At 36.2% G+C, this 27,417-nt stretch overlaps 2 protein-coding genes and 1 pseudogene across 5 annotated transcripts; 1 reads left to right on the plus strand and 2 right to left on the minus strand.

Annotated features, from left to right (window-relative positions):
- Positions 1 to 8,626: 8,626 nt before the first annotated feature.
- LOC120155601 (transcription factor bHLH48-like) lies at positions 8,627 to 12,970 on the plus strand. The gene is made up of 7 exons (XM_039167120.1): positions 8,627 to 9,321; positions 9,411 to 9,539; positions 9,818 to 9,883; positions 11,194 to 11,262; positions 11,756 to 11,827; positions 12,379 to 12,583; positions 12,685 to 12,970. The coding sequence occupies exons 1-7, from the start codon at positions 8,830 to 8,832 to the stop codon at positions 12,720 to 12,722; spliced, it is 1,071 nt and encodes a 356-aa protein (XP_039023051.1). The 5' UTR covers positions 8,627 to 8,829; the 3' UTR covers positions 12,723 to 12,970.
- Positions 12,971 to 13,132: 162 nt separating this feature from the next.
- On the minus strand, positions 13,133 to 13,934 carry LOC120155624 (annotated as a pseudogene).
- A 1,646-nt stretch (positions 13,935 to 15,580) lies between these two features.
- Positions 15,581 to 20,664, minus strand: LOC120155635 (serine/threonine-protein kinase Nek6-like). Of its 4 annotated transcripts, XM_039167141.1 has the most exons (15): positions 20,526 to 20,664; positions 20,182 to 20,306; positions 19,760 to 19,826; positions 19,216 to 19,281; positions 19,042 to 19,088; positions 18,545 to 18,590; positions 18,376 to 18,456; positions 18,256 to 18,298; positions 18,099 to 18,148; positions 17,777 to 17,858; positions 17,647 to 17,696; positions 17,465 to 17,538; positions 17,321 to 17,372; positions 16,014 to 17,238; positions 15,581 to 15,671 (listed from the first exon to the last, which is right to left on the minus strand). In XM_039167141.1, the coding sequence occupies exons 2-14, from the start codon at positions 20,298 to 20,300 to the stop codon at positions 16,048 to 16,050; spliced, it is 1,968 nt and encodes a 655-aa protein (XP_039023072.1). In that variant the 5' UTR covers positions 20,301 to 20,306; positions 20,526 to 20,664; the 3' UTR covers positions 15,581 to 15,671; positions 16,014 to 16,047. The 4 variants fall into 4 exon arrangements, with proteins under 4 accessions (XP_039023072.1, XP_039023074.1, XP_039023071.1 ...); XM_039167143.1 differs by lacking the exons at positions 15,581 to 15,671; positions 20,526 to 20,664 and adding an exon at positions 20,381 to 20,506 and having other exon boundaries at positions 15,864 to 17,238; XM_039167140.1 differs by lacking the exon at positions 15,581 to 15,671 and having other exon boundaries at positions 15,865 to 17,238.
- Between the last annotated feature and the right edge of the window lie 6,753 nt (positions 20,665 to 27,417).

Below are 27,417 nucleotides of genomic sequence, written 5' to 3' on the forward strand. Positions count from 1 at the left end.
AGAAGCCGAACCTACACGTCGACGACCTGAAGAAATTGTTTAATAAGAAAGCTGGTTTCACTCGGATGGATGACGTCGATGTTGTCCGAGTATGCCTTCTACTACTTGTGTATGCCGGCTTTTTAGGCAGAGAGGCCAGACAACCTATTCCTCGGGAGCTAATAATATTGGTAGAGGACCTGAATGCATGGAATCTGTTTCCATGGGGTTCGTATATATGGAAAGCTACCTGGACTAAGTTGTCTACTGCCTTTGATGACCGCAAAAGTTTGCGTGGCGATGGGTCGAAATACACTTTGTCAGGCTTTGTTTGGGCCTTTAAGGTAAGAATTTCTATATAATGTTTCTAAAATTATAATTAATTATTTAACAATTACTAATTTTGTTATTATATTATTTGTAGATTTGGATATTCGAGGCTTTCCCCAGCATGTGTACAAATGCAATAAAAACGTCAAATGATATTCTCAGGGCTATTTCCTGGAAGAGGAAAAATCTGTTGGATTGGGAAGACTTAATACCATATGCGACAATAAATAATGTAAGTTAACACAAATACTTTCATATAATATATAAACAAGTTATTAATAGTAGACGTTTAACTTTGTTTGAGTTTTTATATTGTTAGGAGGCCAACATTCCATTACAAAGACTGACACCCACGGAGGAAGAGCTTGCCACTGATTGGTGGCAAGCTAGTCAGAGTTTTTTTGATGGCACGGATGATGAGCAGCATCCACTTCCTCCAATTCGAGAGCCATCACCCGATCGACCCGACTATACACCTCTAGAACGAGAGCCATCACCTATCCCGTCACATCATCGAGCCTCTTCTCCACCATCACCTCATGATAGGCGACCGGTAAAGAGGCCACGACATTTATCTCCTTGTTCTCCACCTCCACGGGATGAGTTACGTGATGAGGTCAATGCCTTGCGTGAGGAGATCGGTACTCTACGCGATAACGATGGTGCATGGCGTGTGGAGGTGTCAACTTTACGTGGTGAGGTTGCCGCTCTACGTGAGATGATAGTATCGTTGGAGAATGAGGTTCATACTCTACGCAACGAGGTAAGTTTAAGATTTTCCATATTTAACTTAATGATAAATTTACTCGTAATTTCACTTAGATTAGCCATTTCACTTAGATTGCTTAGTAAATTTATTCGGTTGCTGCCAATTCTGCTAAACTGTGTATTCTTTAACACTGTGAAATAGTATTTGTCTTTGTTTTGTCTTTTGGTTGAAAGTAAATTTGTTCGGTTGCTGCCAATTCTGCTAAACTGTGTATTCTTTAACACTGTGAAATAGTATTTGTCTTTGTTTTGTCTTTTGGTTGAAAGTAAATTTGTTCGGTTGCTGCCAATTCTGCTAAACTGTGTATTCTTTAACACTGTGAAATAGTATTTGTCTTTGTTTTGTCTTTTGGTTGAAAGTAAATTTGTTCGGTTGCTGCCAATTCTGCTAAACTGTGTATTCTTTAACACTGTGAAATAGTATTTGTCTTTGTTTTGTCTATTGGTTGAAGTAATGCAATCCATTCAAGTTTCAATTTGCAGAAGAAGAAATAGTTTACTTTCGCAACACGAAACTTAAAATCGCAACGAGAGAATCGCAACGCGAAATGAAAATCGCAACGACAGAATCGCAACGCGAAACCAAAATCGCAACGACAAAATCGCAACGCGAAACCAAAATCGCATTGCGATTTTCATTTCGCGTTGCGATTCTGTCGTTGCGATTTTCATTTCGCGTTGCGATTTTGGTTTCGCGTTGCGATTTTGGTTTCTCGTTGCGATTCTCATTTCGCGTTGCGATTTTAAGTTTCGTGTTGCGAAAGTAAACTATTTCTTCTTCTGCAAATTGAAACTTGAATGGATTGCATTACTTCAACCAATAGACAAAACAAAGACAAATACTAACTTCAGGGTATTAGTTTGAAACATATTTTTCTTTGTTATCTGATTCATTTTGTGAACTATGATAGAATAATGACTTGGGTGAATACAATGCAAGTTTGAAACATATTTGTCTTTGTTTTCACTGTTTAAATATCATGTCTGTTTATTTACTGATTTTTGTATTTAATTATTTAGCGGCCCGATAGAGTGGATGCTTTACGTCGGGTTATGCTTGCACGACGGAGTTCACGCATCAGACAGCGTGCTATTAAGTCTCCGTACACCCCAATAGTGCGAAGACACCGCAAGAAGAAGCCCGACTCGCCTGTCATCCCTCAAGAGTCCACTCCTATCGTTGAAGAGGCCCCCCTATCATTCCTCGAGAGTCCCCTCCCACCGTTCAAGAGGCCACTGTCATCATTGAAGAGGTCCCTCCCACCATTCAAGAGCCCGATTCACATGGCGTCATATGTAGGCTTCTTGAGAAACCCTCTGACGTGCCGGACATGATGGATTCAAGTTGGCTCTCGTATGAGTTACCGGCCAGTACCATACCGGTATCTGAAGAGGAGAGGAAACAACTACCGGACACAATTCTGGATAACACCCTTTGGGCTAAGACCGCAGTTGATTTTTATCTACATGAGCGGAGCCAGGGGTGTTTCACTGACATATGCAAGCTCACCGATGATATCTATTTGTTGCTTGATCGGTATTGGTGGGGCGTATTATTAGGGGTCGAAGACAATGGCTATTTCGATGGGGGGGGTAAGTCTTATATTTTTCTTATATTTCAATTTGATTAATTTTTTTTTTAAATTTATGTAAGTCACTAATATATGTCTTTTTTTGTAAAACAGCATATCGATGCGTGGGTGACACGTCTTCTAATAATAAGAAAACTTAAGAAAAATAAAAATATACGATATACAATTATACCGACGTCTTTTAACGCCGTTCACTTGAAGAATGCACGAGATGAATCATTTGATTTGGGCAATGGACAAGCTAAACTTTATCCTGCATGGTGGGAGGTCGATAAGGTTAGTATTTATTTTAGATTGAGTTTAAAGGTTTTATGAAATAAATGCGCAAATGAATGAATTATTACTTATGATTGCAGGTGTTTATCCCTGTTTTGGAAAGTAAACATTGGATTCTCGTCGAGCTTCAGCTCCCATCCCTTAAGACAATAGTGTATGACAACATGATAAATTACATATCATTGGCTGATTTAAGAGAAATTATTAAGGGATTGAGCTCTCATTTGGCTAAATTCTTGGATGCGATCAATTATTGGACTCGTTCTGGAAACAAGAAGCCAAAGAAGCTCAATATTACAGTTATTAGAGACGAGACCGCGCCACAACAAACGGGAGGAGCCAGAGGAGATTGTGGTCCTCTCGTATGCTTGGCGTTGGAGCGTTTGACGACGGGAAGCACCAAGTATCTACCTCCCACCGATAGAGATAGAGCTGCAGTAGGCTTGTGGTTTCGGCATTATATGGCTAAATCGATATATACAAGACGCTGCCTACCTGCATCCGCGTTATAAAAATGTCCATAAACAATTGGTAAGTTTATAGACTTTTGGTTTGAAAATGTTTGGTTAAGTACCTAGAATAGAATAATTTGCTGTTTGTAGGTTTTAGATGTGTAGAAAGTGTTGTTTGAGCAAATGTTTGGTTTCTGCAGGTTAATCTCAGAAGTGAACTGCGTGAAAATGATGTATGGCTGCAAAAGTTGATTCAATAGTTTAATTGATTGTTTTTTGATTGTTTAATTGATTTGTAAAAGTTGATTCAATAGTAGATGATTGGAAATAAGAATTATTGCTTATTTTTTGATTGTTTAATTGATTTGTAAAAGATGATTTGTAAAAGTTGATTTGTGTAATTGATGCGAACATAATTCTTATTTGTGCTTGTTTAATTGATTGAAATGTAATGGTTGATTTTGTTGATTTCAATCTGCATTATGTTGAAATGAAAATCGCAATGCGAAATGAAAATCGCAACGAGAGAATCGCAATGCGAAATAAAAATCGCAATGCGGAAATGAAAATCGCAACGAGAGAATCGCAATGCGATTTTCATTTCGCATTGCGATTTTCATTTCCGCATTGCGATTCTCTCGTTGCGATTTTCATTTCGCATTGCGATTTTCATTTCGCATTGCGATTCTCTCGTTGCGATTTTCATTTCGCATTGCGATTTTCATTTCCGCATTGCGATTCTCTCGTTGCGATTTTCATTTCGCATTGCGATTTTCATTTCGCATTGCGATTTTCATTTCCGCATTGCGATTTTCTTGTTGGGATTTTCATTTCGCATTGCGATTCTCTCGTTGCGATTGTAATTTCCGTGTTGCGATAGTCAAATGCATGCCTAATAAGTGATAACAACTGAATAACAAGAGTTGGTTAAGTCAAAATGGTTGGCCTGAGTCATTAATTCAACTGAAAATGTTAAAAGTTCACACATAAAATCCACATAATACAACGTTTGCATTTAAAAATCACCTAAGTTAACAGTCCCAAAAGGTGAAGCCAATTATGATTGGGATTTTAAAGATGATTGCCTTTTGCTTGACACCATATGAGCTTTGGATTTTGATGAGGATCCATATTTTGGTAGAGGAAAAGATGATTTTGATGGCACTGGTGATCCACATGTCAACCTTGTATGATCACTTTCCTTGCACCGACTACATGTCGATCTCTTCTTCTCTTCACCCTTAGACGGTATACGATCGTGACTTTTTGGTCGGCCAGGTAGCCTTCTGTCCATGGCTGGTGGCAAAACTGTTTGTAAGTCATCTGGTATGTCCCACTCAGAAGGATGTGGAATAGGGTAGACAATCTCGGCATAAGTCTGTCGATAAACTTCTGTAGTGTAGCAATCCATAGCGTATGCGCTTGAATCATCTTGGTTTAAATGAAGAGCAACTTTTATAACATGGCCACACGGATAACCAGATGTTTGCCATTTCATACAACTACACGTCTTTGCATTTAGATCGACTAGCCCATTTAAGTTATTATCCAGTACTTGAAACAAAGTGTTTGAACATGGTTCAACTCTCCATGACGTTGACTTCACAACACGTTTCGTTATCTTTTTTTCAGTCCATGGTGTAACACGATGTTCCAATGTTCCTGTAAATTTAAATAAACAATACTTAGTAAAATATATAAATATGATAAGTTACGAATTCAAAGAAATAATACCTGCATGGTTTCTTTTCTTGTAGTACCACTGTTGAATAGAGGCTCGAAAAAACTCCATTAACATAGTAATGGGTAATTTCCGGGAATGACGACTTAGAGCGTTGATTGATTCTGCACTATTAGACGTCATGAAACCATATCTTGCTCCAAGTTGATGTACTCTTGACCATCTTTCAAACCCGACATCTTCTAGTGTTTGAGCACACTGAGGCAAAACACGTCTTAAACAATTTATATGCTTATTGAAATCCACTTCCCGATAAGCTTTTACAGCCTTCCAGTATGTCCATTTGTGCTTTTTTATACCAGCAGATCTTGATTTTAGATTTCTATACAAATGAACACCACAAAGTCCATGAAAAGCATCTGGGAAACACCTTCTAACAGCGTTGTCAATTGAGTTTGCCCTATCGGATATGATTGTCAGATTGCTAATAGGACCTATTCAATCCCTAAGATGCCCCATAAACCATGTCCATGAATCAGAGGTTTCAGATTTGCCAACCCCGTAAGCTATTGGCAATATCCCATTGTTAGCATCCATGGCTACTGCTAATAAGTTTACTCCAAGGTATCGACCTTTCAAATGTGCTCCGTCAACTATAATAACTGGGCGCATGCAAGTAATAAACGAACGAATCTACAAAATAATATACACAAGAAATATAATCATTTAAATGTGAAATGCATGTAACTAACAAAATGAGTCAACAAAATTATATTGATTTACTAACCGTAGCACCAATGGCGATAAACAGCAACTCAAAGCGTCCATCTCTATCTGTTTTGATATGAGTTACCGACCCAGGGTTTTTCAGCTTTAAATTGTGACAATAAGCCGGCAGTTGGGCAAACGATGCTTCTGGCGACCCCCTCAACAATTCCAAGGCATAACATTTGGCTCTCCAAGCTTGAGAATATGATATACTAATCTTGAACCGAGCATTCATGTCAGTCATAATTTCATGTCCCCGATATACCCTGCCATTCAAAAACATTAACTCAGCCAGAAAACCACCCAACACCTTTTTGTTTGCCTGTCTATGGTGAGGAAAAACTTGGGTTCTTGAACATGTATGTTTAACAATAAAAGTCCTAACTTGAAACATTTCGCAATCTTTTATTCTCTTTGCAATCATACGCCACGTACAGTTTTTGTCAATCATACACCTTGTTTCGAAACGATCTTTGCTTGATTTGTTAACTTTTAGTTGATAGCCATCTTCCACACATTTCGTATACAAAGCTATCTTCAAGTCTTCCTTTGTATCAAAACAATCATCTTTCTTGATACGAATAACTTTTGTGTAACAATCAACTGCTTTCTTTACCAACTCTTCTTCCGGTATCTGAAGTAATTCTGGCATATTCCAGTTATACGCCCGTGGCATTTTCTTTTCTTCGGGGACTTTTTCTTCTTCTTTTTCTTCTTCAGGATTATATGAATTACAGAATGGATGTTCAACATGTTCATTCACAGTCGTAACTTCCTCCTCATTATCATCAACAATACATTCTTCGGCAACGGCTGTTTCTTCATCAAAATTCGGGTATTGACCAATATCAAAATCATTACATGCAGGGTCTGTTTCTTCTTCTGAAACATCATCAAAATCCGTGTATTGACCAATATCAAAGTCCGGATATTGACCAAGACCAAATTTTGAATACTGACTAGTACTCACAATTTTTTCTGTTGGCTCATCATCGTCTAACTGGTCAATACGAAAACCGGAATTTGGTGCTGAAAGTTGATTGGGATTTGGATTAGAGAAAGGTTGTGGGTTTTGAGAAAAACTTAGTTGATTACTACCCGCTACTGACCCAACAATACTACTTCTAGGTTCAACAACATACAATGTAACATCATCTTGTGAAACACTAATGTAAGCAATGAATCGTTCAACATCTTCATTGTCGGTTAACAAATAAACTTTACTATTTCTCTGATAAGATAGCCTAAATCCACTTAGGGGCTCTAAATTCAATTTATTTGAAACACGTAGCATTAGAGTTTCATAAGTTAACTTTTGTAAAGACAATTTCAGTTGAAGATTCATGGGTAAAGGCATATATTGTAAAACACCATGAACATTATCCCATGACCCTCCAAAACACAAATCTATCCAAACATGATCAACATTAGATGATTTCATGGTTGTAAATTAATTTACTAAACAGACGAGCTGCGAAACTAAAACCTGTTGCCGGATTGGGAAGGATGTCGTTGGATATAGGAACGGATGTCGCCGGAGAGAGTGATAGATGGAGATGGAATGAGTTGCGATTTAGGGATTTAGTTTATGATTTGCTGCTGTTGCGTAGTTATATACCCAAAATTTCAGTGTTGTGATTTACAGATTCTCGTTGCGATTTACGGATTCTCGTTGCGATTTACAGATTCTCGTTGCGATTTACGGATTATCGTTGCGATTTACGGATACGCGTTGCGATATACGGATACGCATTGCGATTTACGGATACGCGTTGCTATTTACGGATACACGTTGCGGTTTACGGATACGCGTTGCGATATATGTGTTCGCGTTGCGATTTTCATATTCGCGTTGCGATTCTTGAAAATCGCAATGCGAATTTGTACTATCGCATTGCGATTTTCAAGAATCGCGTTGCGATTTTGGAAACTGATTTGCGATTCTGGGGATCGCGTTGCGATTTTGTTGGTCATTTTGGCAAATCCAAAAAAAATTAGTTAAAATCGTATATTATAAGGCATTTTTGGTCACTGGTGATTTTCTCTTAAAATATTTAGAATAAATACTATTTTGTTTTAATAAAAAAATTAGGTTTTAAAAAACAGTGAACTGTAAAAACTAAAAAAATGCAGGTGCCTTGGAGGTTGGAGCGCATAATAATATTTATTTATATGGTCAACAGTGTTTTCTTTAATCATTGCCAAATCAAAAAAGTGGAAAGTAACATATAAAAATTATTATTAAATGCTACTACTGGACCTTAAACGAAAAGCCAGAAAGGAAATCATTAAAAAGAGTCGACCAAAAACCAATTATAAAATTAATTAAAAAATTATGCTTTAAAATTATAAGTACATTTTTATATACAAATTATATAAGTTAAGTTTTATAAAAAAATATCTTTTTAAAATTTTAAGCCTCCTGTTGTGGTGCTACCGGAGCTACAGGGGGACTACAACAATAGCTTGTATGTTTAATTAGATAGGCTTTCACTTGTTACCAAAAAAATTAAAATTTTAAAATAATAAATTATAAATTGTAAACATTACTTTAAGTTATAAAATTTAAAATTTAATCTTGTGGATCATGTAGTTTTATTTTATTTATTATTTTTGTTAGGATTTAATTATAAAAATAAAATTTATGGAAAAAGAAAATAAAATCTGGTGGGGCCGTCACCGTACCGCAACAAACAGTGTTTCTCTTAATTTCAACGAACCGTAAAGTAGAAACCTAGAATTTCACTGTAATATGTCTTAAAATAATAAACCAAACGGCCACTGCAACGTTGCTTTCCCTGTACTTGAAATGGCTGAGAAGTAACCTCTTCTGCAGAGCAACAAAATCTCTCTCAAACACACATTTAAGCTCCTTTTCTTCTTCTAAGCCTGACCTCGCTTCTATTGAAGAGATAATCCAAAGCTTATTTGAAGCTCTCGATTGGGTTGAATTAACCAAGTGGCTACATTTTATCTTTCACCCATGGAGTCAAACCCAGGGACGACGGAGACCAGATCTAATTTAACGGCGTCGGATGGGGGCCAAGTTACGGCATTCGAATCCCTCCAATTCACCGACGAAATCCACCGTTTGATTTTGGCTCCGACCACTATTAACGCCAGTTCCTTCACGGCTCTGGTTGAGCTACCGCCTCCGCAAGCCGTTGAGCTTCTTCACTCTCCCGACTCCACGAAGTTTATAGCTGCTAAGCCTCCGAACGTTGAAGATTTCAAAGGCAGCTTCCGTTTTCCTTCTAATACTAGTTTGATTGAACCAGATGCGAGGTTTTCAGTGTTTTCTGGAGAAGCTAACAACGGCAATGAGAATAGGGACTCGCCTGTGTCGAAAATTTTAAACTCGAATCTTGAGAAGGCTGTAAAGAGTGAGCCGGCAGAGACCGAGTCAGCACAGCCGTTGGTTTCTGATCCACCGGTAGAGAAGCGGCGTATCAAGAGAAAGGGCAGAGAAAATAAGGTGGAAAAACCCAACACAAAACGAAATTTCAATCGAGGGTTTCCTTTTTTGGTAAAATTTTGATTAATTTGTTTTCTGAGCTTTCATAGGTTAAAGGGTCTACAAAGAAAAGCAAAACTGCTGTGAATGAGAGCTCAGAGGACGCCGAGAAGCTGCCTTACGTCCACGTTAGAGCACGCCGGGGACAAGCAACGGATAGCCATAGCTTGGCAGAGAGGGTAATTCACCAATGTCCATGATTGACTAAATGATTTTCTTTAACCACATATTAATTATTTATTAATCAATTAGTTTAGATCCAACACTATAAATTATAAAGACTTTTATTATTTATCAATACATTACTATAAAGACTTTCAATATAAGATGATCTCTTAACTTAATTTTTTTCATTCATAATTTCATAATTCGATCCTCTATATATATTCTATTAACAATATCAGAATTCAAATTCTTACTTATTTTATTAATCTAATAATCTTGGCGTTTAATACAGGCAAGAAGAGAGAAGATTAATGCACGAATGAAGTTCCTACAGGAGCTGGTACCTGGATGTAATAAGGTAAGTTTTATTGGTTCATTAATGATTTGATTATGATTTGTGATTATATTAAGAATATCTCCCTTAATGGGGAATAGAAAGTGAGATTACATCTTTACACCATTTTTCTTTAGTAACGGTTTGTCATTGTCATCTTTTGCACAAAAAAATAATTCTCTTTTTTATATCCCAAGTTGATTTAACGTTTTAGCTGTTTTCCCATTATGGGAGAGTATGTTAGAAGCCCCTTTTGAGGTCAAGTTTGTCTTTTTAAACGCAATTTTATTTCTGTTTTGGTGAAAGCTAGATTTTTCCGGTTCAAAATTTTAACCATATCTTTTGAATTGATGTCTGCGCTTTGCATTATCGATGGAATGCATATGGTTGTAGCCTTTGATGACTGGAAAAAAATTTTAGTCATGTGGGAATGCTAGCTGGACATTACCAAGAAGACATGTCTAATGGCTTGTTGGATTAAATGTCATTAAGGGGTCCCATTTCATTGATGAAGAGTAGCTGCTAACTTCTCGTACAAGTTTCAATCCACTATGGGATAAGTAGGCGAAGGATGACAGAGTGCCTTTTTATAAGCCAAATGCTTGCTTAATTTCAGGAACGGTGCAAAATTTTATATCAAGGTGAACTTATAAAATTTAAAATAAAATATCAATAAAAATATTTAAAAATATTTCAATTATGTGATAATTTGAATTTTTGAGAAGATGATCACCAGTCAACTTCCTTTGATCTATCTGTGTGCTTAACTACATGGGGGCTTGATGTTATTATAGTCCCTGGCATATTGGTTTAATTGTTCAAAATATAATCGTGATCTATCCCTTAACATTTCATAATATGACTCCCTTAACATTTCATAATATGACTTTGATAAGTGAAACCAGCTCCGAGTCCGTTTCTGATTCCTTTTGCTCATCAAGTGACCACAATTCAGTGAAGTAGGTGAGCAAACATGTGATCAGTCATCCTTTTCTAGGAACGGAAGTCATGGTTTCCTTAAAGGTTGATAGGATTGGAGATGCTTAATTGTTGGAGAAAAGTTGTTGACTTTATTACTTCTAAATTGATGCATTTACATTGCATCCTTGGGGAGAGTGGACATCAATAGACTCTCAGTTCGCTTTAAATCTGTTTAGGAGGAAGCCATGTGGGAGTTAAGTAATTTTCAAACAATCAGACTCTAGGTGGGATGCCTTTATATTATATCTGGAAGCTTTGATTACTACACTTTTGTTTTCCAAAGCATTAGGTTCAAGAAGATAGTTTAAATTTTTTCAGAATACATACATTTATATTGAATACGTGTGCTGCAGATTTCAGGTACAGCCTTGGTGTTGGATGAAATCATCAATCATGTGCAGTCTCTACAACGGCAAGTGGAGGTAAGAATTACGCATTTCAAGCATTGGATCTTTTTCCCCCTTCTACAAGAGAAGGTTTAATATGAATTCAAGACACAGGACTTGGCCACTGGATGGGGCCATTAAATCTTCTACCCCATTTTTGTTAATATCATATGGGTTTTAAGATATTTTAATGTCTTTATGTTTTACAAAATTACCTTCAAATGATCATGAAAATCAAGGTGACCTGGGATTAATCAATAGGACATTTACCAAGAGTTTTATGTGGGTTTCACTGATGTGTAGGAGGTCCCTTGCTGTCAGTATTTTTCTGTCCTGAAACCCTTGCACTGTAGATATTTCTCTTGGTTCTTATTGTTAACATCCTTTGGTGGTTAAATTGAATTATTTGCATTACCTCCCAACAATAACATGAAAAATTTGCAAAGATTCCACTAGGTTGACATGTTTTGATGTATCATTTTGCTGTGGTTTTCCTTGCAGTAGTAACATTTTTTTTCTTTGGTTGCAGTTCTTATCAATGAGACTTGCAGCAGTTAACCCAAGAATTGATTTCAACCTTGATAGTGTATTCACATCAGAAGTAAGTTTGAGCACAGTTTTTCTTTGGTGATTCTTCCCATTCATGTTTCAACTTTGGTTATGATCTTGTTATGTAGATCGGTAAAGCCCCAACTGGTATACACTTTATTGTATGGCTCCACTGGATTCCAACCATTTTCTTAAAAGACTGCTCCTCATTAATATTTAGTGGACAGTTGATCATGTCTGGACCACCATCTACCCCTTCATTAATTTTTGAACGGGAACAATGGCTGCCAGTCAGCTGAATGAAGCTGATTGCAAGAATTATTGAAATTCATTCTCAAACGACATGCAAAGCTCTGCTTAGCAGAACATGTTAATAGGAAATTACCCTTTTGTAGTGAAATGACTACATACTCCATTTGAGCACTTGTCATGTAAATTGGTAATCAGAGAAGATGAGTAGATAATGCTGGGAATAAGTACCTATAAAATGTTTCATTTACACGGTAATCCATCTAGTTTCATTTCTGATGACAGGATAATAGCTGTTGATTTTGTTACCTGAAAGTTTCTACTAACATGTCTGACCATCTTTTACACGTGTAGAGTGGATCTTTAATGGACAGCAACTTCCCCGGCTTGGTTATGCCTGTGATGTGGCCTGAAGTTCAAGGAGATGGACACAGACAACAATATCAGCACCAATGGAATTCCGATGCACTTCAGCAGCCTGTTTGGGGAAGAGAAGTCCACAATAATTACATTACACCAGAGAAGTCACTTTTAACTTATGACTCCTCTGCAAATTCAGGTAGATAGCTTTCTAAGTTTCCCTTACTTCAAACGGTCAGGTTATACCTTCTTCTAATGTTAAGTAAAATGAACAAGAATTCTGTTGCAACTTTGGAGCAGTGACATTACAGGCAAATCAACTGAAAATGGAGCTATGAATTCTCTGAAGAAGCTCCAGGGGCTAGATTTATGGAAAATAGCTTTAATGGTAGCTAGTGTTGTATATATATTTCGAATATTAGAAATTATGAGGAAGTAGAGGAGAGGCCTCACCATTTATCACTAGGTTTCCATGTCTTCTATTTACCCGAGTCAAATGGAAACCTTCGATTTCTCATGACTTGATTCAACATATCTTGTGACTTGTACTATAAAAATTCTATTACTATCTCAGAGTCTTTGATCACGAGGTTGATTGATTCATATCTATAATCGTAGAACTATGATTAAATTACTATAAAGTGAACCAGTTCAACTGAGAATCAATAGCCCGACCTCGACCTCTAAGTGGTCTCCTCAACACCGGTAGAAGAAAGGCATATAAGAGAGAAAAGCATTACAAGGTAATCATGTCGATGTACCATCAAACCAGCACAAAATAAAGACTTACAAACCAGGGCGAACTATTGCCAACCAATTGACAAGGAATACAGACTTTCCTTACACTGCAACGATGTCCTCCCTATCATGGACTTTGCAACTCTTTATATCAATCAAGGGGACACATGTTGAGACAAAACACCCATTTTAACATTAACCTTCACTATGATTGAGCTGATGACACAAATGGGTAGTAGGACAAACATCATATTTCATTACATAAATCTTTGCCTTCATCCTCGACTCTTTAGATTTTATCGAGCTTCTCTGCCCTGACTACAGGGTTGGCTTTAGCAATAGCATCTTGAGCAACAGTCCTGTAGTTGAAAGGACAGTTGTGTCTGTCGGAGTATCGATGAACTGCACAGAAGATGCTTCCACACCCGCAGTTAAATCCTGTTAAACGGACACACTTGTTACATGCAGTACCCCTGTTGGGACCCTCTTTTGTTTTCATCCCACCGAAGGTCATAAGGGATGGATTGATGGACGATTCAATTTCTAACCCAAAATTTCTGGATTGTACAGCCAAAGCAGCAGCAGCAGCCATAGATGGTTCCTTACCGTTCCCACTAGAGCTGCCATTGACAATGCTTCCAATGGATGATGCTACGAGTTGCACTTGCAGCTGCTCCTGCTTCAGGATCATTGCCTTGTGAAACTTAGGAGCACATATTCATGGTAGCTTCACTTCCAAGGAAACCACAGTTATTGACGCACAGGATGAGGCCTTCTGGAGTTTGGCGGCCTGTCTCATCACGATAGTCCATCTTCTCTACCCTCCTGCACTAAAACCACTTTACTGTCAATAACCCAAAATGAAGTAGAACACAAGAATATATGAAAAATAAGCGGAAGAACTACAAGCCATTCAAGTCCTAAAGTTGGATATCAAAAAACGCCAGATGGAAACAAGTATGCCAGTTTATGGACCAAGAGGACAAGAACACATATTAAGCATGCAAGTGATCAATTTACTTGATATGAAGTAGTACCTAGGTCTAATTACCTCCATCATGATTCATCAATCAACCTTATAGCAGACACCAGACATAGCTTTCATTCGTAATTGCAGTGATCTTAGATTACGCAGATATTTTTTTTTTGAGAAAGCAGATAATTAGTTTACTTACAACAGAACCTTTAAAAAGACTGTACAACATCAGCCGGCTACAATAACAATCAAGGGGGGAATGTTACTCGAATTTGTGCGTATCAGATACGGGTATGTGCCGGACTCGGGAATGTTCAACTATGCAGAATTAAGCTAAGTACCCAATCGCTATGGAGAAAAATTGTTCAATTATGCAGAATTAAGTAAAGGATATCCCTCAACATCTTCCCTTTCTAAAAAAATCATCATTTTTATGAATATGATTAGTCTCAGAAGTAAGCAGATAATCAGCAGTGTACTCTAGCTCATATTTAAAATATATAAATTGATAAAATCTCAGAATGCAAACAGCAACGCCAAATTAGTTTCCAGTTTCTCTTCAAAACTCAAAACAAAAAGTTGAAAACTTTAAGCAAAAACCCTAAACACCCAGTTGACACAAATCAAGCATAATCAGATGAAAAGAAAACTAAATTCTCAAAGTTAAAAAAAATTCAAAGAAATTAACTTTTTTTTAATTAAAAAAAGGCAGAAAACTCCTTTAAAAAATATATTATTATTTATTAAATATATAAATTAGTAAAAAAAATAGTTTAAAATTAAAATCATATGTTAAATATACAAATTATAAAAAATTAGATGATCAAAAATTTGAATTCCTTTCAGAAGCAAACATGTTCTTAATTTTATAATAAAAAATCAGATTTATATATTTGTATAATCAATCGTCATTTGCATAAGTAATACAAATTCAAATAATAAATATTTAAAAATATATATTTATATTCATTCCATGTCTATAATTAATAATAATTTTAATATTTAAATTTATATGCGATTCAAATTAAAAAAAATAATTAAATTATTTACACACTTCTAAGCTATATTCTAAACTGTTATCCCTAATTAAAATGGAACTTGCAGTACGTTGAGATGAAAACTTAACAAATTACTAGTACTTGTGCACTTCCATATTGCAAAATAAGTAGGGAGTACAAGTGGCATCGTTTATAGATAGACTAATAACTGGTTAACAAAAAATGTGAAATTTAACCATCCAAAAAATCATGCACAATCAATCTCAGTCCTCAATACCATACGTAAATATTTCTTCTTGCTTAGGTTTTGTTATCGTCTCAGCAGGTCTCTCGATAAGCTTATTCTTCAATACTATGGACATGAAGATGATCTCATGCTCCGTTATTGTCGCCGCCACCGCCGCCTCCATGAGTGCAGTCATGGCCACTGGAGGTCCTGCTTCTGCTCCTGGCTCAGCTCCTAACCCCGGCCTATATAGCGGCGTCGCAACAACCACATTACCTGTTCCCGGGTCCTTAGTCGGAGCCTCCCTTGCTTCTCTCTTTGCTTCCTATTTGCAGTAAGCTAGAAATATCTGAAACCATGAAGTACAGAAGAATCCATTGATTATTCTTTTTGAACTTCGTTTTGTTTGTACACTTCTGAAAAACATGAAAAGATAACGATATTATAACTTTTTAAAATGCAGTTATCCAACGATAAACTTCATCATGTACAACGAACTTCATGTAATTTGTCCAAATGATAATGAAAAAATAATAATAAACAAGAAAAATAATGCAATAAATACAGGTAACACATGTTATACAAGACATAGCAAGCTCAATCCATGCATGACTCGACATTTCTTATTCAGAACAATCCGCAAATTATATTTGTTTCTTGAGTTTCTTCTCTTCAAGCAAACCAGTCTCACATTTATGGATAAATTAGTTCCAAGCTGTTGAAAATCAGGTTCCACCGGTGGACTTTTGAGCAGCCATGAGGCTCTTTGTCAGCCAGATTGCTGTTTCTCTAGAGGAGACAACTTCTTCCCCAAACGGTCGTAGCACACCAGCGAGTTCATCAATTTTGTCTTGCTTAAGAAGCCGGGCACATAGCTCAAGCAGAGACTCCAATGCATCGGCTCTTTCCTGACTTGGATTTTCCCACACACTCTTAATTTCATCACCACTCATGGCTGTTAGTCTACTCAGTAACGATACATCATTCGGAGTCAAGTGAATTGGTCGCACATTATCTTTCTCAGTCACAGTGGAGCAGGCATTAGTCCCTGATGTTGCTCCTGCTTCATCTGTGCATGATGGATGTACAGCATTACTTTCCGAAGACAAGTAGCTTGTGTCGGCACCTTCTGTTTTCGCATTACCACAACTTGTTTTAGTTGACGAGCATCTTTGATCTACATCGGTCTCATAAATAGTAGATGATGAACTTCCATCATCACGATACCCATTTTTATATTCGCAACTGATGCTGGAAACTGTCATTTTACCAGAATCCCTCGATGTACCAAGAACCTGCATGTCAAGAACCTCTTTTGCTGCTTCTTCAAGAACCTGCACGTCACAAAAAGTCTCATCTTTTTTACTTATAGACTTCATATCAACTTCCGGCAAGTTTCGAGTGTGCTCAAAAGTGGGTTCTTCTTGCTCATCATGCTGAGAATTGAATGCTGTCTCTGAGGTTGAATCCAAGTCGGCATCCTTTTGCGAAACACTCTTAAGCTGAGACCGTTTGTCTTCATTGCTAACACTAACTTCGGAATCAGTGAACATGTCTTTGGAATCACTGATAGAGTTAGAAATTTCGACAGCACAGCTAGTAGGATCAACCCTCTTAGTGACAAGGTTGTCTTTCGTACTAGCTGTGGATGTTGGCTTCTCACGATTAGGAGAACCGCTTATGCGTACATCAGCCATTCTCGGAAATGAATGTGTATTACATTGTTCATTCAATATGCCAGCATCTTTAACTCCGATCACCCTGTCCTTTCCAATGCCAGGTTTGTTCAATAATGATTTTCTAGGTGTCTTCTCCTTTGGGCTGTTTGTGGGCTTTACCGGAAGATAAACAGTGGATGGATTTCTGCAGCGAAGGACATGAGGCTGCAAATGGGGGTGCCTTAAGAGTTCAGCAGCCTAAAATATCAGAACAGTCGGGATCAGTATGGACGGTAGTTTTTAAAACTAGAAAGCTAAATATGAGACTGCTTGCACTTACTGTTGGTCGGTATTCTGGATTCTTCCTTAGCATACTCTTGATTATTTGTTTCCTGAAACATGACGTCATTTCATTTTCTACATGTATTGATCATTCCAAAAAAGAGCGCGTATTATTTATAAACAGTTGGAAGAAAATTCTTACATAGTTGAGGAATACAAAATCGGAAGAGGAGATATAGAGGATTTGTTGATTTTGTTAATGAGTCCGGCCATATCCTGTGAGTTGTCAATGACTGGTTTTACCTTAGAATCTATTACGGACAACTTGATGGTAGTTTAACGATACTAAGGAAATGTCATATTGGTCGAGTTAGAAAAACTCACAGGAGCTCTAAATGCTGGTTGACGTGCAGCAATCTCAAACATACAGCAACCTGGCAAAATAAATTTATGTCACTCCTAATTAAAAGTTCAACGGATTCCACATCTCAGAATTATGCTTCGAAATTCTTACCAAGTGACCATATATCCGATTTGTAGCCATAAGGTATATCCGCAAGGAGCTCAGGACACATATAGTTGGGTGTGCCAACAACCTATTGAGAATATGCAGACCATATAAGATCACCAGAATGAATCCTTAAAACTGGTTTTAACAAATTCTATAACCAAAAGTTATGTCATTTATTAACAATAGCGTTTTTTTTCTGCACTCAGAAATATATTATAAGTACTTTCAAATACATCTCATTGCATCGGATGACTTCTAAGACAGGTTTTTAAAGATAACTTTCAAAGAGATCTCGTAAAATGAAAAGATTAGCACAAGTGCATACCGAGGAAGCAAGGTCTTCCTTGTTAAGTAATTTTGCAAGTCCAAAGTCACCTGTACATTCCATATAAGACATACATATCTTAGAAGACATATCAAAAAAGACGGCCAAACCTGATAAAGAACACAGTCCCTTTCTAGCAATCCGTTTCCCTTCATACCAAGCCGGATGTCATTGTCCTTCGTAAGGAATATGTTGGAACACTGGGATTAAATGGAAGTTAGAGCGCATCATCATTTATGAACTTTCCTCGCTATAGGGATGAAGATAGAGGCATTACCTTCAGATCCCGATGAAGAACACGGTTTGAGTGCAGGTAGTCCAAAGCCAACAACAACTGAGTCATCCATTTGCATATTTTCTAGAAAGCCAAAGAGAACAATAAAAGGGTGAATAAAATCTCTAGCAGGTGTAAGTAAGTAGTTCACTCACATTAATATTTCTATTACCTCCTCGGGAAAGTGAATACCTCTGGCCTTCTTAATAAGCTCAGCCCTTATTCCAACAAAAATTTTAAGTGCCCCAGTTAGTGCTTCACGAGCATTAGATAGAATTAGCTATTTTTTTCTCTTAGTGGAATTCCAATTGCTATTTAGTTACATTATAATCCAATCAAAGTTGAGGAAAATGATGCATATCAATATAACCAACTATAAATCCCACTCATCAATTCGAGACTGCTTCTGTTGAAAGATTAAAAACACTAAGATAAGAATCCACAGTTTTTAGCCAATCTGCCGAGGTAATTTATGTTACATCTACAGTTGACAATAGCAGTGAGAAATTATGTCGACTCAAAAATTACGGAAGTCCTTAACTCACAATAAAAGACCTGATTTATACAGCAGTCTATGAGCATAAAAATTCCCTAGAATGTGCATAAGATGGTTAAAGAACATTCCTTCAAAAATATGATCCAAAAAACTCCGTTTCGAATGTAACTTACATGTCCCCTCCTTCATAGTAGCTAGTTACAATGCATATGCAGTTTCCCTGAGAAGAACGAAGACAAATTAACAAATCACTGACGAGTTAATCTTGTTCTCAGCAATTTAAATTATAATATTTTGCAGCAGCTCTTTCATCTAAAGAGTAAATCTAAAATAGTCATAAAGTCCACCTTGTCAACCCAAGCATCTTTGTACTCCACAATATATGGGCTGTTCAATTTGGAAATCAGTTCCATCTGCCATGCAAATAAAATAAAAATAAAGCACATATTGAGAAACACATTATCGAACAAGGACTGCCTAGAGATGAATTAAGGTGTTCTTGGTTAGCGATATGAAAAAAACTACTTCATTCCAAAGAATGAGCTATCCAGACATCTTCCGCATCTTATTTGGCATCGTTTCACAAGTGTTTTGTGGATTAAGATTCACAACCAAGGGTCATCGCATTACAAAGTTTGATTGTTAAAAAAAATAGACAACCATATTCAAAACAAAATTCAGTCAGGATTTCATTTGACCGTGAGAATTTGAACACTAAGAAAGATTAATGAATGAAATTTGACCATGAGCATACGAGACAGGAAAATCCAAAAAAGTGTTATGTGGATAATTCAATATGAAAATATTAGGAATAATCCCAGCTACTTTCACACAACTCACATGTTAATTAATTTAAACAAAAAAGATGAGGAAATATTTTAAGAAAGTGACCTCTTGGTGTGCTGTTCCCTTAAATTTCTCAGTTTGCTTGGCCAAGCGAATCTTCTTCAACACATACCTAACAGATATGGAAAATAAAAAACATATCATAACTGCTCGCTTCAGTTAATAATTGCTAAAAGACATGGAACAGTGCTGACAGCTGCAATAATGAAATTAAGGCCACATATTCAGTTAATAATTGGCTTTGCTACATAACCAGTCACAAAAAATCCTGATTTTTGCATTCCAGAAATTCTTTTGTAAGAACAGAAAAATCAAAGAACAATCTAAACATTAACAATCCTATGGGAATTTCTCGTTTAGAACAATTATGTGTTTGGGGAGAATAAAATTTTATACCGAAGATTTCCTCAAAGGTTTTCAATTGGGGTAAAACAGCAAGAAAAAAACAAAATGAGTAAAATACTTACTTGGCTTTCTCAAGTTTATGGAGAACAAGGAAAGCAGCTCCAAAAGCTCCTCTTCCAATCTGTTCTATGACTTCATAGTCTTCCATCTTGGACTTCTCATCACCATTATCACTCTCCATAGAGACCTTCAAAAGACCAAAGATAAAGATCCAATCTTTTATTATTCAACAAGGACAGAAACTCATATCAGAAATCTCACCTAAAACAACTTAATAAGCCAAGAAAAACACAAGCTCCGAAATTTGACGGCAAGGCAAAGAAGTAGCAGAAATAAAAATTGCAGAAAAAGGCATAAAAAAGGGGAGAATTAGAGAAGTTGAGTAATTTTTTGAAAAAGATGAAACCTTTGACACTATTGAAGCTCTCCAAGAAAAAATGTTATGATCTTATAGGAAAGAAGAGAGAAACACCCAGAGTTGAGTAAAGCTAAAAATATGAGAATGATATCACAGTGGGATAAGTGATGGAGAGAGAAGTGGATGGGCAAACAAGAGCAAAAGCAACAGCCATCCTTCATTAAAATAAATAAATAAATTAAAAGGGTGGATGACTTACCAAATTAATAACTTAATTGGAAATCAAATTAATTTGTTAAAAATGTACCATATAAATGAAAAAAAAGAAAAACACAGAATGCGAATCAAAGTGAAAAGACCAAAAAGCTTTGCTTGCATATGCAGATTTATGGGAGATCAGTAACACTACATACCCACACAAAGGGAATGCTTTTCTTTTTTTCCAAGGAAATGACCATCCAGCTCAGTTGGTAGAGCACAAGGTTCTAAACCTTGAGGTCGTGGGATCAAGTCCCACGGAGGGCATTTCATAATTTGGAGGTCTCCTATGGAAGCTGCTCTCAACCTGGTGTTGGGGGTAGCCTACTATCTTACCTCCCCCTTACCCCATACATATGGGAAAAAAGGGACAGCCATTTTTGTGAAGTCGCCACCTTTTCACAGGAAAAAAATACTAATAAAAAAGGGGTAATATTATTATTAGAGTTGTTGAAAATACTAATAAAAATGCACATCGTATATGTGTGATAGCCACTTGATTTTTAGGTTTCTTTGGTCACAAGACTAGGAAATTGAGTTTCATAATGTGCATTTTTTTGGGAGGGGTGCTAATTCGATGCTATTATAGTCAACAACCCATTTCAGTTTCGTTTTCTAATTTATTTTATATATTTATATATATATTTATGTTTTAAATTTCCACAAGATTTTTTATATAAAATACTATGCATTATTTAAGAAAGTAGAAAACCTACAACAAATACCAAGGAGACTCCTCATAACAAAACTAGGAAATACTCCAAGCATCACAAAGTCGCCTATTCACAATGTTTGTAAAATCTATACAACGCTTTCTAGTTTTAATTCTAACTATATCTCTTATTATAGTGTCAAAAATCTCATCACCCATACAAATTTCCCCCCTAAAAATTCGGCAATTCCTTTTATTCCAAACACAGTATATATGAGCACCTCAAGCAATCCGGGAAACATAAGGTAGCAACGACTTCCCCCTTATTTTCGATGCAAGCCCAAGCTAGCTCGTGCTCCCAGTCCACAACTGGTCGACCAATATTACAAAGTCGAAGAATTTTCTCTCAAATGCATCGAGAGAAGGAGCAAGCAAAAAAGAGATGCTCTCTCGACTCCATATCAAAACAAAAACATAAAGAGGGTAATACTATGCATTATTTAAGAAAGTAGAAAACCTACAACAAATACCAAGGAGACTCCTCATAACAAAACTAGGAAATACTCCAAGCATCACAAAGTCGCCTATTCACAATGTTTGTAAAATCTATACAACGCTTTCTAGTTTTAATTCTAACTATATCTCTTATTATAGTGTCAAAAATCTCATCACCCATACAAATTTCCCCCCTAAAAATTTGGCAATTCCTTTTATTCCAAACACAGTAGATATGAGCACCTCAAGCAATCCGGGAAACATAAGGTAGCAACGACTTCCCCCTTATTTTCGATGCAAGCCCAAGCTAGCTCGTGCTCCCAGTCCACAACAGGTCGACCAATATTACAAAGTCGAAGAATTTTCTCTCAAATGCATCGAGAGAAGGAGCAAGCAAAAAAGAGATGCTCTCTCGACTCCATATCAAAACAAAAACATAAAGAGGGTCAACAACAATACTCATTTGAAACAATCTTTTCTTAGTATTAAGTCCATCAAGAATAGCTAACCAAGCAACAACAAAATATTTAGGAACATGCATGACGAACTAAATTAGCCTATATCGAGGAACATGAGGGGTTTTATGCCTAATCTCACCTTAAATGCAAGAAATCTTTATCACCTAAATGTTCGAAATCGAGGAAAAGACAAAGACAACTTCATTTCTCATTTTAAATAGTTTTCTCAAGCTCCAACTAGCATTGATCTTATAATAAAATAGCTAGAAATCATCTCATTTTAATATATACGACCGAACCCAAGCCATCCAAATAGACCTTTCTCCAACTAGAAGGTTATGCATGAGCTGCAGGATACACGTTCGATTCCAACATTGAATGTTTTTTTTAACCTAAGGCCACCTTCATATTTAAGGGAACACTCAACTTGCCAATCAACTTTAACTCCACAAGCCTTAGTGTCCTCACCCTTCCAAAAATAACGCATGCAAAGATGATTAATCCTACTGATCACATATTAGGGCAGTATTAATTGCCCATAACATCCAAATCCGGTTTGACCTGAAGCCTGAAAGATTTGGATATTACACTGGACCACCGAAAAGGCCAACCCAAAATCATTTTTAAAACATATTAAATTCACAAGTAAAAACCATTCATTTCAGTTGCGCATTCAAAACATAATAGTTGAGTATATAAAAAGTAGGAGCTCCCAAAATTAAATTCTCAAAATACATTAAATTTTCTCAAAGAGTTACAACTCAAATTATACAAAAAGGGTTTATGAAATACATGCCCACTAAAATAACCAAGATGTACTCTGCAACTTGTTGATATCTAAAATCCAAAATTTAGCAATAAGCTCCATGATCGACACCTACTGACTTGCAAATAGAAACAAATTTCAAACGCTAAGCTATGAGCGCAATGCCACAAAAATAATTCTACTACGCTACATGTATCCATTAGATGTAAATGCTAAAAAGTTCAATCATGAGGAAATGTCTTGCGACAAACATAAGTTGTAACAAGTATTGAGTACAACACAAGGTATGAATATATCACCACATTTACATATATATTATAGTCTAGCTATTTAATAACGAAAGTGTCTTAGCATTGATACTAAAGTTCCTTAGCACTGATAGGAGAAAATATGGATATCTCTAATCGTGATTACTCGGCGAGCATTTGTACAATTGAGTAGTTTGAGTGTCCTAATTGTTTTCCCGAACATCAAACAAAACTAGTTTTATTCCATCTTACTTAAGCCAATTTCTTATCATGACAATAGTTATTACTTGTAATTGATTGTATTCATATCAAAGAAGTCTCGATGACCCTCAAATTTTCCTCCTGGTGACCAAAAATGAAATAGGGTCCCCTACCCAATCTAGGATGATGGTATCGATACTAGTCTGGCAGTATCAATACTACTCAGTGCTATTGATAGTTTCCCCAAGTATCAATACCAAATATGTCTTTGATATTTTCAAAAATCACTCTAGTATCGATACTCTTATGGAGAGTATTGATACCCTACCCTTGCTATCGATACTCCCATGAGTACCGATACCAAAAGTGCCTACTACAATCCGATTTGTAATTCTAGTATTGATACTTACCCTATAGTATCAAAACTCACAGCTCAGTATTGATACTTCAAGGATGAGTATCGATACTTAAAACTCCAAAACCGTTTTATTCAAGCCATCTGAAGAACAATATCGGTATTGTTCCTCCAGTACCGATACTTCTACCTAGAAATGTATTATAGGCACAAAAATGCCCCCAAGAACCCCTCACAAGTCCCCCTTAAGACTCTTGAACGTTTATTAAGTTTTATGGAAGTTCAAGGTAGCATTATAGGTCATTCCAAAGTAAGATAAACATCAAATATTTTATTTTTCACCAAAACTCATGTTTTATACCCATGAACACAACAAGCAAGAAAATCACAACCTAATAGTCTACATGTAACATAGGTGAGTTAGGAATGTATTACCTCACTAATAAAAATAGGGTTCACAAGATCACCCAAGCACTAACTTTTACTTGTTCTTGGTTTTGGAGCTTATACTCATCTCTCTCACTAGTCACAAGAAAATAAATTTATTTCTAACGTGTAAAAAACTCTAAATGAGTGGAAACATAATCCTAAACACTTGAGGATGGATTAAGTGCAATTTTAGGCCTCAAAACTAAAACCTCTCTAAAACCTTTATTCGGGCCACTATAACCAAACCTTGAGATTTTGAGCTAGAAATGAAGCACTAGAGGAGAAGATTGTATTTCTTAGCTTAAAAAATCTGAGTTAAGTTGCTAGTGGCAAATTTTTCTACCTTTAGGAGATTTGGAGACGAAGAAGGAGAAAAGAAAAGATGAAAAAGAAGACAAAAAGGAGACCTCCTTTCCCAATATATATCATATGCACAATTAAGGGGGATCAACTTTTATTTCAAACTACGGGAAAATTGTCCCCCTAGTCCTCCATAATTTGCATCCGAATTAAAAATACCATTTTTACATTTTGTGGGCTTCACTTCAACCCAATCCTTCTCATAACCAACCAGACCATCCTTCTCACAATTAAAGGGAAATTGATACCACAACACCGTAACATATCTTCAAGAATTTGAATCAATCTCTCAAATCAACCATCCGTTTGCGGATGAAAGGTGGTGCTAAAATGTAATTGGGTTCCCAAAGCTTTATGTAATGCCTTCTAAAACCTCAAAGTGAACCGTGGGTCTTTGTTAAAAATGATCGACAAAGGTACCCCATGAAGTTTTACAATATCTTTGGTGTATAACTGAGCTAGTCTTTCAAGGGTGAAGTTCATTAGCACAGACAAGAAATAGGTCGTCTTGGTTAGCCGATCTACCACTAACCAAACCACATCATGACTTTGGTGCGTCATCAGTAATCTGATCCCGAAGTCCATGGTCACCATTGTTGGGACCGTCAATACACCTATGGCACAACAGAAACAAAAACGTGATAGTCTCACCAACGATCCAAGTATGTTAAATATGAAATCGGGAGGAAGAGATGCAATTACTTACATTGGGTTCCTTAAAAATTAACAAATACAACAACGACTAATGGAAATCACGAACAGTTTGAATCCTAGCCTCTACAAAAGTTTGTCTCGGCCTCTACTTAGTTCACCTGGTTGAATAGCTGTTAAGAGCAAAACCTTTTCTAAAAGGGTTATAGGAATTTCAAGATTTTTCAAAAGACATAAAAATGGCTTCCATACCAATATATCCCTTATATATGTGTCGCCCTAGCTATTAATTTTTTTTTAAAATTCTGAATTTAATCAGGAGTATAATTACTTTAATTATATTATTAAATCATGTATTATTTTACAATTAAAATTACTCATATATATATATATATATTAAACACACAATTTATTCATGTACAATCAAATTGTACATATCTGACACATTTATGAGTTGCTCTAATTTTAAACCATTGGGTGCGACCCTGTAGGTTCCTGTAACGTTAGTAGTAATAATTAGAACTATTATGATATTACAAATAATGAGTGATATCTAGCAATATGTCATTGTTACCTAAGTTAAAGGAAGTCATGATTCGACATAACATGTTCGTGACTAACTATTTTAATGTCCTTTTGTCCTTTATATCTAGAATAGACACAAGTCTTGGAACAATCACACTTGTGTAGCCCATCTATTATTTCTTGATATATAGAATAGGCTATAATAAACGAATAATTTGTGATATCTCATATAAACTTATTCGAGCATGGCCATGCATTTATAGTCTCACTCAATCAAGTGACATGCGATATATTTCCTATTATATAGGAAGGACAAATCCTATCTTGATCATTCACACCCCGCTACATATATCGTGATATGTTCAATGTAAGTCTTTATAGTGCAACCAGTTATGGAGCACGCTTAACTTTATCAAAACATATAACAATATATGTTGAGATTGTAATGATCTCAAATCTAAGGATTACACATATAGTTGTCACTATGAGCAATATCATGACCATCACATAATAATCCAAGACATATGCTCATAGTGGGTCAATCCAATATATTGTTATCTGACAATATATTCATGTATTAATTTTGACATCTCTATGTCAATGACAACTCTTTGTCATCAATCAATACTATGTTGTCTTAAGTGTATTATTACTGTCCATGCCCATAATAATATTTGACTAAGGATCTTTTAATAATAATCACATTATTATATGAACATTATTATCTTTTAGATTATTCGATGCACAGAAATACAATAAAAGAAAATAACGGTAATGCATTTATTTGATAAATACAAAAAATAAAATATGTCAATATAATCATCATATGATTGGTCTTTGGGCATACTCTAACAACCATATCTCATTTCCATTATGGTATTTGAATTGGATGTAGCAAACCTGATGGTACATGATGTTCTTCCTTTACCTACTGACGCACTAAACACTTTGATAAAAACTCGGAGATCTCCCTATTTATGCCAGACCACCAATAAGACTATCAGAGTTCTCAGTACATCTTGTCACTTTTGGGATGCACTGAGAGTGGGCTACAATGGGTCTTGCCAAGTATCATTGCCCTCATGTATTCATTGGTTGTTACACATAATCAGTTTTGGAAATACAATACACCTTTTTCCCTTAACTTGAACTCTGGTAACTCGCCTTGGTGTACTCTCTCTATTATATCCTTCAGATATTTATCGACCCATTACAACTATTTTACTTCGTTGAATAATTCCGGCTCAACTCGTAACTCCACTATTAGTCCCCTATATGAAGTCATACTCATCCTGGAAAATAATACTCGAAGGTCCGTCATCGATTTGCGACTCAAGGAGTCAGATTGCGTTAGCTTTACCCGGATGGTAATGGATAATACAATCATAATCCTTTAATAACTCAACCCAACAACGTTGTCTAAGGTTCAGTTCTTTATGGGTCAATAAGTACTTAAGAATCTTGTGGTTGGTGAATATGTAACACTTTTCCCTGAAGAGGTAATGCCTCCAAATCTTAAAGGAAAAGATGACGACAACTAGT

This window comes from Hibiscus syriacus, unplaced genomic scaffold, assembly GCF_006381635.1.
Source record: "Hibiscus syriacus cultivar Baekdansim isolate YM2019G1 unplaced genomic scaffold, ASM638163v2 tig00111199_pilon, whole genome shotgun sequence".
Classification (NCBI taxonomy): Eukaryota; Viridiplantae; Streptophyta; class Magnoliopsida; order Malvales; family Malvaceae; genus Hibiscus; species Hibiscus syriacus.

What these genes read in the sequence shown, in the direction of transcription:
- LOC120155635 (XM_039167141.1), bottom strand. Translation starts at nt 20,300, where the DNA reads ATGGAGAGTGATAATGGTGATGAGAAGTCCAAGATGGAAGACTATGAA. An exon ending in AGGGAACAGCACACCAAGAG is followed by an intron (nt 19,282 to 19,759) that starts GTCACTTTCTTA and finishes TTTGCATGGCAG; the next exon opens with ATGGAACTGATTTCCAAATT. An exon ending in AACCAGCATTTAGAGCTCCT is followed by an intron (nt 17,539 to 17,646) that starts GTGAGTTTTTCT and finishes GACAACTCACAG; the next exon opens with GATATGGCCGGACTCATTAA.
- LOC120155601 (XM_039167120.1), top strand. Translation starts at nt 8,830, where the DNA reads ATGGAGTCAAACCCAGGGACGACGGAGACCAGATCTAATTTAACGGCG. An exon ending in GCCATAGCTTGGCAGAGAGG is followed by an intron (nt 9,540 to 9,817) that starts GTAATTCACCAA and finishes CGTTTAATACAG; the next exon opens with GCAAGAAGAGAGAAGATTAA. An exon ending in TGACTCCTCTGCAAATTCAG is followed by an intron (nt 12,584 to 12,684) that starts GTAGATAGCTTT and finishes ACTTTGGAGCAG; the next exon opens with TGACATTACAGGCAAATCAA.